Here is a 12,266-nt window from a genome sequence, read left to right on the forward strand (position 1 = left end):
GAGAGTACCCCAGGTTTCCAAGCTGTTACAGTTGTCAGAGACTGCGGATCTTAAGTCGTGCGTGCAAAGCACTTTTAGCTTGTGTAAGTTACAAAAAGCACCAAGCAGATAAGTTCACAGCGGCAGTTCCACAATGCATTAACTGTGATACTTGAAATAAATCGTAAGGCACGACATTTAAGAATACACATTCAGCAAGCGCCAAAGTAAGAAAGCTCACCATTAGATAGGTATAGAATATCAACACAAATTTTACTTAAAAAAAAAAGTTACAGTGTCCTCCAAAGTGATCTTCAGCATTGTAAAGCGGCCACAGCACATCCTGCCCAAGTGATTTTTGGAAGATAACATCTCCATAGCTCTCATTCAGGAATCCTATACACACAATGAAAAACTCGTTGGGTTTAGTCTCATGAAAAGTTCTCAGTCTATGAGCAACCTAGCGGCCATTTTTTACAATAGCCCGCTTACCCCACTCTTTCTTTACTAAGCGGAATTTGTCGTATCCGTACAACCGGACATTATTAAATGGAAGCATTGCCTTTACCAGCGTATATTTACCTCCATCGAGGAATTGGGTTCTGTGTCTGCGTTGTGCGGCAACGAGTTCTGCGCTTGCGCGGTATTCAAGTGAACTTTGATACTTTTTTGCTTATTTTCTGGTATTTAGATGCCAAATTTTGGTATTTAGGCATCATGAAGCGGAAGAACGTTGATATGGTTGTACATGTTAAGAATAGAGAAGAAATTGAAAAATCACAAAATGTTATTCAGGAAAATGAGAATTTAAAAAAATCATGTGTGGGCAACTAAGCGTCGGTTTGTAAAACCAAAATTAATTATTTATAATATTTCATGTTGAAAATAGTAGGTTTATGGAAAGATTAAAAGAAAGCTGTGTATGTGGAGGAGAGGGTGTAAGATTTTTATTTATAACAGCTAATAAAATTGAGCCAAGTACTGCTCATCGGGTTACTGTGGTTCTTTCAAATTTTCAAAATGAATTCCTTGATTAGTGTAGAGTCATTATGGGTTGAAAGTCTTACGTGGTGAAATTATTTGTACAATGCAAAGAAAGGATGTGTCTTGAGTATGGTCATAGGAAGAAAAATTGCAAGAATCAAATTGCATATTAAAAATGTGTGGGCCATTTTGAGAAAAAAGAATGTAAAGTTAACGAAATCAAATGTATAGCATGTTATTGTTGTTGTGACTTACTCATTTGTTTGACAGTAACATCAGAACAAGGCCCACGAAATTCATCGTGGCAAGGAGTGCAAGACTGCGCCTGTCGTTGGCAAGAGCCTTGAGCACAATACAGGAGACAGTACGACTTTGCTCAGCTCTGCCCCTAAATCTGATGCAGAGCACACCGGGGGGGGGGAACCGGTCAGAAGGTCTTCCACTCTTTTTTCCCTACCCCCAACCTCTCGAGGGGACTTCCGGTTCGCGGCATATTTAGAGTGTCCCCCATGGCGTACAAACACTTATCATTTACAAACACCCATGCCTTCACAGGGATTCGAACCCGAGCCATTCGGTGTGGTAGTCAGCGTTGCTAACCATTATCCCGGTTGGGCTGCATTGAAATGTATTAGTAGTATAAAGGTAAATAAGAAGTTTAAGGTAGGTTTAGAAACAAGTCAAACCGGATTCTCGGGAGGCTAACCCTCGTATAAAAGACAAGTAAAATTCATATGGGACCATTCAGAGATTGTTTGACGGTTTTTATTGATTTCATTTTTTATAAATAATAGTGTTTTAGTGACTTTTGGAGTTTTTATATTATGCACATGGAATTTTTGTGGTTTTGCATGCTGCAATTTAAATTTTCAGTGAAATATTCTATGTTTAGTTTTGAATTAACATTACACCTGAGCATCCTATAATTGGCTTTTATTTTAAAAGTACTTCAGTGATTTGATTTGATTATACACTGTATTAGATGTTGCTGGAAAGCTTGAATACTTGATGTTTATCTTCAGCATCAATTTAAACCACCGTTTAGCTCTCTGAAGTCAATAAAGTTACTTTCCTCGACCCCTGACATCATTCTGATACAGGAACCCTATTGCATTAAAGATGGAATTGCGAATATAAAAGACTGCTAATTCATAAGGAAGGAGGGAGCTCGTTTTTTCTTGTTATAAATAAGAATATTGAATTTGTTGTGGATAGTGTACAGGACGTGCTGGTGGCAATTACTGCCTGGGTAGATAATAAAGCTATTGGAATAATTACTGCATATTTCTCGCCGACAAAGGGCATTAGGTGCAGTTTGATAATATTAGAAAAGAAATGTCGTAGATACGGTATTTTATAAAAACTTCAGATCTTAATAGAAAAACATTTTACATGAGGGCAGGCAAATTTAGATCACCATACGGGAATTTTATTAAATGATTTTATCTTGCAATAAAATTCGGAAATGTTAAATGCTTTTAACTCTTTGCCTGCCTTTTATTCGTTTATTAGAACTGGTTACACGGATTTTGTACAGATTTTATCTGGAATAAATTATGGAAATTTTGATTTACGAATATCGGAAGAGAAAATATTAGTGACCACCAATTTTTGATTTTAAAAATGGACACAAATGTGGTTAGTGATAACAAGATCGATGGAGTCACGAAACATTTCAGTAGAACTAATAAGTTCTGTAAGAGATTTGGAAAATAAATTTAAAATAGAATAAACGAGGCTGAATCAAAGGAGGATCTTAATAATTTAGTAGAGCACATGGAAAATTATTAATTGGGAAAATAAATAATCAATTAAGAAAAAGACTGTTGAAAGGATAGTGAGTTGGAAGAATGTGCAATTGGAAAGAATGAAGAGGAAAGTTAGAGCGGCCGGGAAGAGATTTTAGATTAGGAATATACATGTAGTCACGGGTATACGGAACAAAAGGAGAATAGAATATAAGAAAAAATAGCAATTATGAAAAATTAATAAGGAAAATAAAAAAAGAGGCAAGATTTGCGAAATTTTTAGGTAATACAGATAATCCTGATAATTTTTTTCGTATGGCCGCAGGGAAGCTGAATACAAATCACTTGCATTATAGACCAGAGTTTGATCGGAGATTCGAAGTCAGAGATTACAAGACAAATAATTAAAAGACATTAGAATAAAAGTCGGTAGATCAAACATACAGGATTTTAGAATTAGACATAAACGATTGTAATCTACCTGATGGCTGTCTGACATACAGTAAAACTGAAAACAAATTAAATACAAATAATAACAAATGAGCTAACCAAATGCTATAAAACAAATGAGAACTAGATCGTTACCAGGTTTGGATGAAATTAGTGTCATGCACAGAAAGTTTTTTTAATCCACAGTTAGTTCAGATACTTACTAATAAATGCCTTGAACTATCTGTACTCCAGTGGAAAATAGTAAGAATGGTTTTAATTCCAGAAGAGAGAGTCGGTTATTGCCCTATACGCCTACCAACTGTTTCTGGAAAACTGTCGGATAAATTAATTGTAAATAAAATCATTACTTTTTTACTAACGACGAGCATATTTCTACATCATTTTGGCTCTAAATATGGCTACTCAATGAAGGATGCTTTGTTTGAAAGAGCTGACTTCATTAGAAAATATAGAGAAAACTATAATGTTCTAATGATTTTCTTTAACATTAGTAAAGCATTTGATTCAGCTGGCTGGCTGTCGCTTCTTAAAAGATTAATTACGGCAGGAATACATCTGTACGGAATTATACAAAATTACTTTGAAAACAGAAGCGTAGTTTTTTGCATGGGGTAAGCAGAAAAATGTGAAATTTTGGAAATACACAGGGGATGTCCACAAGGGTCTAGCAGTGCTCTACTGCTCTGGAATGTCATGATAAACAATTTACTGCTAGAAGCTCTTCCAGAAGGTACTAAGTTCATCTCTTATGCTGACGACTTATTGCTCATGGTCTCAGCCACTTTCCTTAATGACATAGAGAAGAAAGATATAAACGAGATTATAGAAAATTGGAGTCAGAGTAGTTTAGCCTGAATTTTAATAAGGCATTTTATTCCAATTTCAATCATTAATGCACCTGCTGAAATGACCACCTTAATGCAATATAATAAGGTCATTACACTTTGGGGAACAACTCACTGACGATGACTAAAAAAACAAAAACTAAACCGATGACAAATCATACCATTAAGAGTCAGCAAAATCAGAAAAATACTATAATTTCTAATATTGGATCTCTCTAAGGTGTTCAGAAATGATGGTTACGAGCGCTACTTTTTTTAAAATGCAGATCCTTGATTCGTACTTCTAACTGCTAAATTTTTCCTAGACCAATTTCAGCACTGAGGATAAACGGTTTTGAAAACACAAAATTTAACTTTGTATATGGCCTTCAATTAGTAAACTGTTAGCCTTACGCTAAATTAAACGCAAAACCTTACTTCCCGTGGAGCAAAATTAATTAAGACTCATTACATGCAAAATTCATTGAACTGCTAAATTACTGAAAAGCATAGTACACCATTATGTCAACGTCTGTTTATGACCTTCAGAGATCGCTCCAAAGCATGGATAATCTCCTCGCTACTCCTGTAATAAATTCGCCGCAGGAGTACTCTCATATTCTCAATTTTATCGTCACACGGACTAATATCGGATATGTCCACCAGCCTCTGCTAAAAAGATTAAAATGGCGGCTGGTCCATTACCACCGTTACACGATATTCGTGAAAGCGCTTACATTGCGATATCGTCCATTGTCACGGAGGAGGATGGGATTTGTCCCCTGGGACATCATCTGCGGCCAACACTCAGGACCTTTCTAACAATGGTGGCGATGGGAGATACAGGAATGCCCACAATATTCATCCAATATTGAGTCCGCGTGACTAAAACTTTTTTGCCGTAATGAAAAAAAAAAAAAAAAAACCAGGGCGATGGGTCCATTCTTTAGGGCGGACGTTGCTGGCCATAATCAGAAATAGGCGTGCTGATGGTGTAAGATGCTTTCCAGTAATTTGAAAGAAGGTAATTATCTTCTTACATACTTATTTGCTTCATTATAGGCACGCGATTATATGAAAAGTCTGTAGTTATGATAATAAAGTCTTTTCAGTAAGATTGATGCGTTGTCATGAATTTTTATCCAACCCTTGTAGTTTAATTAATCACCAGTTTAATTAAACTACAATTACAAATTACAAAAATATGCAATGAAATGTGACCAAATTTAGCAAATATGTTTTTCAATATTTTCACAAAATTTTGCATATAACTATATAGAAATCAATGTGCTAGAGTTCATTAAAATATTAGGAGTACTAATTCAGAAGTCAAACAACAAAAATCAGCGTTATATTTTCAAAATTTTCACAGAACTAGTTTCGATGGTTTTAACGAACCACCATCCTCAGCTGCAAAACCGAAAAAAAAATTAACGCTGACTAACGCTAACGAAATATAACGCTGATCTTTGCTGTTTGACTTCTGAATTAGTATTTGTTCGGCGTGTTATTGTGTCTTAATTATTAGGAGTATTTTACTAATGGCATTTCCTACTACACAGGCGATCACATAAAATATTAAATTCTATATATTCGAAACCATCCTACCTCCATTGTGGAAACTAAAAGCATAATTCTTGAAACATTTAAGTCTAAGATCATTGTTTCAGAAAGTTAAACTTGTAATCACCTTTTCTGGAAACAGTATACACTTACTTCTTGTGCAGCCATATTTTCGGCAATTGAAGTCTGACTGTATGGTGGGGGAGATGATGATCTCGCAGCTGAAATCAAATTATAAAACTATACTAAAAACAAATCATAACAGGCATTTTACCGTGTAGTTGAAAAGATTACATAACACTCAAAGCTACTAAAACAAAAAAAACTTTTTCTACATGTGTGTAAAGAAACCGTACTTTCTTAACATTTATAATCCTGCGAATCAATATCATATGCTTTGAGTTGCATCAGAAGTATAAATTTTCCCCTCACACCCAAAACTCAATTATGAAGAGCTATATAATTAATTACATACATTATTTCGATAACCGAGCTCTGAAGAATTATAGCTCAGATCGATAACCGAGTTACTTATTAAGTTATTATTTTCCCTTCTATTAAAAATTAGCAGGATTTCTGAAGTTTAGCAACCTAAAAAATTCTTCAAATTTTCATTTAACATTGTTATTAGATTTCAAAATTTCTTAGAATATACATTTAACGGCAATAAAAAATAACAGCATACATTCGGTTCAGTTTTAACTCATCTGAACTAAATGATTGTTGCAGAAAAATTTTATATTTCACTAGCACCTATTAATATCCTGTTTAAAGTTGTTAGGTATTTCTCCCGCCTTCTTAGCATGCCTTCGTGGTGTAGTGGTCAGCACACTCGGCGTGTATTCGACAGGTCCGTGGTTCAAGTCCCGGCAAGCGCAATGCTCATTTTTCACATCTCCTGCTTCGAAATAATCTAATATCTCTACAGTGGCGCCTGAACTAAAAAGGGTGGTGGATGATGATTCTCCACCTCCAGGATTTGGCCATTGGGTCCCCTAATCCCCAGTCGCCCTTTAAAAGGGGGAGTATATAAGGTATTTCCCCCGCCTTTTTAGCATGCCTTCGTGGTGTTATAGTCAGCACACTGGGCGCGTATTCGAGAGATCCGTGGTTCGAGTTCCGACGAGGGCATTGCTCCTTTTCACATCTCCTGCTTCAAAATAAACTAATGTCTGTTCAAATTCACAAAATCCAGTAGCTACCTTTTGTTTTATGAATAAAACAGCTTATGCTAAGTATTTAATTAAAGAAATGCCGCAGATCGATAACCATTCTGACAAATCCAAAATTCTGAGCTATAATTCTTTCAGAAACTTATTCACGCATCAAGTATTTATCCCAGACTGTATTCAATGGCTATATCTGCTGTGAAAGTAGCAGTATAAAATCAGTCAACTATTAGTGCACCTTGATGGCTGAATTTCAGAAGCGGCACACAATTACAAAAAGAAACTCTATTTTTCTTTGCCACAAAAAAAAACTTAATCCAGCTCAAGGCCAGTGTTTAAAAAGACGAGGGGGAGGGGAATATTTCTGCAAACGGATACCACTTATATTTAAACACAGTTAATCACAAATGATTAAATATGAATGATCTTGTGATACGATCAGGTACTTCTCTAAATGTAATCAGATGCAATAAAAAACACGTTCCGTTAGAAAAAGCCATATTCAGAGATTAGGGTAACACAAATATATGAATTAAGATTTAAAAATTCCCAAAATGTTGGATAATTCATTTCAGTTTTAATTTAAGAAAATAAATTTAGCAATTTGATTCAAATTAGATTCAGCATTATGCATGTTCCTGTATTACAAAAACAATTAAATTATTTAAACTGGACCAGCAAACAGTATTACTCAATAATGGAAACTAACGTCATGATTAATTCTATTGCTTTTCACAGCATTATATGCAGCATACAAGAATGAAAAAAGACCAATAAAATATGGACAGGTAGAGAATGGATACAAATAGAAAGAGTTTGTTAAAAAAATGTATTTTGTGTAATAAACTTGAACAAAGCAGCCAAACCTTGATACTTTAGATATTGCTATATACAACTGAAAAGAAATGGAACATATTTGTAAGACTGACGGAATTTCAAAGCATCAAACTGCAACATGTGTTCATGACAATCGCGTTTGATTTTATATGGATGAAACAGAAAACTATGGAAACATATCACGCAACAAAAATCCTGCACCGAAGACTTAATGACAGATAATTCAATGAAACGTAATCACAGATCATAAAAAGAGAATAAAGAGAAAATTCCACACTGTTAATCTTGCTTTTCTCACAGCAGACTTTATATACCAACCTGATACCTTTGTTATATTTTTTCCTGTCCTCAGCTGAACTATTTTTTACGTAAGCGTACATGTATTGTCAATACAAAGATGTTATCAAAGAAACCAAACTCTTAGCAGATAATTTCAATTTTCTTTTAGTGATAAATCCAAATTTCGTTTATATATTCAAATTACCCACTGGTACACGCTGGTAAGAAAAATCATCCAGCATGCGTTCTGAATCCTGATTTTCCGATATAAGACAATGTTTTCAAAGTGAATTCGATTGTTACTTTTCCAATGAAAACCAAAAATTTAAATTGTTATTCACTTAAACGTAACCAAAAATAAATATTTTTTGAGGAACATTATGAACATTATGAAGTTTTCAAGAACATATTTAAAAAAATTAATGTCTGACCTGAGATTACTGACTCCATTTCAGGGGTGATCATGAATGATATAACATGAGCCCTCCGTCCTTGAATATAGCGTGGATCAGTGAAAGAAATTGCTTGAAGCTGCAAAGTTCCTTGAGTAGTAAACTCAGATCTCCTACAATAAAGAATAAAAGTTTTACATGTAAATATGTCTAACAAATGCTTCAGAATGCTGATTTTCACTTAAGTATTCATGAACAAAATTTCCAAAATATATAAACTTTTAAATCCATTGCCAATTTATAAAGAGTTTCCTTAAAACTTGCTTTTATTTTTATTTAATCTAAATGCCTTGCATACTGAAAAATGCTATTTTCTTCAATGTTTTCAAATTCGGTTTAACAATAGTTCAGTCGTTTTCATTTACACATTTACTTTGAAAAGCAAATCTGCCATCAAAATTCCCCAGTCATTCTCGCAAAATTGTATGCTCCCGGATAAAGCAAAAATAATTAGATCAGTTGCTTCTTTATAAATTCATACAAGCTAAAGGTGTTTAACTACTTAACTAAATTACTTGTTGCATTTAACGGCTACTTTAAGACGTTACTCAGCTATATGTGAGTTATCGCCTCTCCTTTATACTTACTGTGGACAAAAGATTTAACTCGAAAGGTAAGGGTCAAAATTAAGCTTTAATGGTCACTATTAGTGAGATACCAACTGAATCCAAAATATTTAATTCAATTCCTCGTTGATACCGACTCTCTGTTAATCAATAATGTATTATCTGGCTTACAATTTCAACAGACTCAGCGCGAAGCTACAACATTATCTTGTCGGACAGAAAACACAACTAACTTTCAAAACTAACCAAACGTAAGTAGTGTCAAGCGTACACCTGCTGTTCTGATGAGCGGCTTTTTTAGGCAAGCAGCAGCACCAGGGACAGGAATTTTACTCAGACTATTCGGTTACGATTTCCACATAGCTTTACGCAGCTTGCCGTAACATTTACATAACACTCTGAACTGAACACATGAAGAACCAAGGTATAAAGGAAAGAAATCAGCATGAAGCTAATTGTTAGTAAAACTTAAATCCAATGTCTCAAATGTTTCTTTTTTAAAAAGCTCTAAATGTTCTTTCAAAGACATTCATTGTTGTACAAAAGTCATTTACTTAATTCTTTAAAAAGAACAGCTATTCAGATGATCGAAATATTGAATCGATGTATCCCAGTCTAAGAAAGAAAATCTTCTGAATATTAGTTATAGTGCCAATTCACAGGTTGTGATGTTCGTTGTAAAAGTAGTACAGTAGAAGTCCGATAATCCGGCACGTTCGGGACCGACTCGGTGCCGGACTACCGAAAATTCCGGTCTATCGGGCGGTAATTATAAGAACAATTAGGTTAATAATTAAACTAAAAATACAGTATGCAAATACGTACAACAAATGTTTGTCTTTTTTAATGTTTGTCTAGAAGCCAATTTTTCAGTTGTTACCGATTGAGAAGCAAACTTCTTTAGTTCATCTTTTTGTTTTTTAATGTCATAAATAGTTGATGAACCAATATTAAACTCATTCATTAAAACATTTCTATTCTCGCCTTTTTCTAGCCGTTTGATGATTTCTAGTTTCTGATTGAGAGTCAGTGTTCGTGTTTTCGTTTCTCTCCTTTTGAACTCGAAGGCTCAGGTTTTGAAAACATGGTCACTGTACAGTTAGAACGAAAATCACTTTTTTTATAAACAGTTTCAAAAGTTACGTTTACTGCGATGTGAAAGGACACAAAACAACAACGCACAAAAAAATGGCGAAGACGCTTCGTGATTGATTAACGGAGCTGCACTGCACCTGAATTTGTTGTGACAGCTGAGACTAGCCGGCAGCTAATTGTTTCCGAACAATACCGAGCGCTTCCGGATGATCTCGAACTACCCCGAAAACTTCCGAATAGCTCTCGACGGTTTTATTTGCTTTAAAGACACACTTTTGGAGAAAACCAAAATTTTTACAATTTTCCGGAGCGATGCCGGACTATCGGGCATTTCGGACTGTTGGATGCCGGACTAATGGACTTCTACTGTATATTACTTGAAGAATACCAGCAAATTCCGGAAAAACAATGGATTGTATAGGGGATATAATACGATATAACTTAGTCCAATAATGGAGTTCATCTCTTCCGCAGTACATAATAACCAGAAGTACTTCATTCTGGACGTGGCTAGAGCTTTTGACTACGTCTCACAGGAAGAGTTTATTTACAAACTCACTGTAAAGGATTTCAGAATAGAAATCATTCTCATATTTCAGTTTTTCCTAGAAAATAAGACGGTTTCAACAATGCAGGACTAAATCATATCGTATCATCAGACAATTAAAGCAGGAGGTCCATTTTGAATCGTGTTCTTTTGCACGCGGATGAGAAATGAACAATAAGTAAGTCAAGAAGATGTAATCATACCGTCGGATTTCAGGAAGAAATCTCCCCGATTAAAGACTACGTTCATAGAATTTTATTTCTATACTTTCCCCATCGAAAGATATAGGGAATTGAAAACGTATGTTAATTCTGACGTATCCCAATTAATAATCAATTTTAGGTATAGATTCGAAGATATCATTGATACAAATGTAAAACATTGATACAAATGTAATTCATATAACACATAAGTTCCCTAACGTCAACACAGCAAAACATACGCATTGCGATTTTCAAGAAATGATAGATACTTCTAAATTTTTAAGACTTTATTAGGGATCCCTACTACATCAGAAGTAAGGATTTTTATAAACACCTCAGAATAAAATTTATTGTGAAGACTATGTGAACAGTACCAATAGTAAATTCTTCAATAAGTCAACTAATTGCAGCCTGGTAAATCATTCTTTAAAGTATAAAATTTTAACAGACGATTTTCTTTTTTACCACCTTTTCCGGAACATTCTTTCCCAATTTGTTTAAATTAGTCACATTCAGTTTCCGCTTTTGCTTTCACAAAATACTTCCTCTAGTATTCCTCTTTCATTAAATCTTCACTTTCCTACCTAGATATTTGTTTCGTGTAAATGAGCTAGCAAAGCTTATCTCACGCAAAAGTGCCTTGTCTGTCTCTATTTCTTTGTTATTTTATTTTTTTCAGTTTTTTATTGGACCCATTGTTATGGGTTCAAAATATTAAGTTTCTATATTAAATCTTTCAAATTAAACAGAATTCACTTTCAGCAAAATTCTAGTACAATACGTTTGTATCAAAATAGCTCCAGAATTCTCTGCTTTCGTAATGTGTGAGAGTTGTACACGTTTGAATGGGGTATGGTCGAGGCCCATAAATTCAAGCTTTCCTTCAGAGAAATTTCGCAACAATTAAATGCGCTCTGGTCTATTGTAAGTGATAACACTGTCAAGCGGAAACGTTATGGAAGCACTAGACCTACTTATAATGCTCTGCTAGGGCCAAGAACCTGATTGATTGACACAGACGAATTCTGTAACGCGTTGTATGAGCCAGTCGTCATATCGCTTTAGCAGCAATGCCACAGGACTTCCGTCACAGCTCAAACGAGAGGCCACTGTCAGATTTAGGTACTAACTGACAAGATATCAAGGTGACAGTTCGCACGAAGCAATGGAGAAATGGTTTGAAGTGATGTAAACAGCATTGTAACTGTACTGTGGAGCAGTGGAAGAAAGTCTAACGGAATGATGACTCGAATGAACACATGTCAACCCAACGAATACTTGACAAACGGTGCTTGCCAAAGTAATTACGTTGTACGGAATGCGATATTTGGTGGCGGTAGTTTAATGAAATGGAGTTGTTGTTCCAGGATTAGACCTGTTCTTGGTTTTAACCGATGGATAGATGACTTAAATGAAAACATTTTAGATAAAAAAATATACTTTCCACTTTGTGGGAACAGTTTGGAATAGGTTTTTTTTTTCCTGCATCAGTCCAACAGTTGTCCTGTCTACATAGCAATCACATTTAAATCGTGGTTTCAAAGCCAATTACGTGAAAATGCATAAA

The 12,266-nt window shown here is 34.8% G+C and overlaps 1 protein-coding gene across 1 annotated transcript in view; it reads right to left on the bottom strand.

The window, feature by feature from the left end:
• Positions 1-12,266, bottom strand: part of LOC118194136 (uncharacterized) — a 32,229-nt gene that overhangs the window by 10,324 nt on the left and 9,639 nt on the right. The window contains exons 4-5 of the mRNA XM_035365318.2: positions 8,268-8,401; positions 5,705-5,772 (exon numbers count right to left, since the gene is read on the bottom strand). Of these exons, the coding sequence (XP_035221209.1) occupies positions 5,705-5,772; positions 8,268-8,401 (202 nt within the window). The remainder of the gene's footprint in view (positions 1-5,704; positions 5,773-8,267; positions 8,402-12,266) is intronic.

Source organism: Stegodyphus dumicola, chromosome X1 (assembly GCF_044657685.1).
Source record: "Stegodyphus dumicola isolate Sdum_Otavi_A_Nest chromosome X1, ASM4465768v1".
NCBI lineage: Eukaryota > Metazoa > Arthropoda > Arachnida > Araneae > Eresidae > Stegodyphus > Stegodyphus dumicola.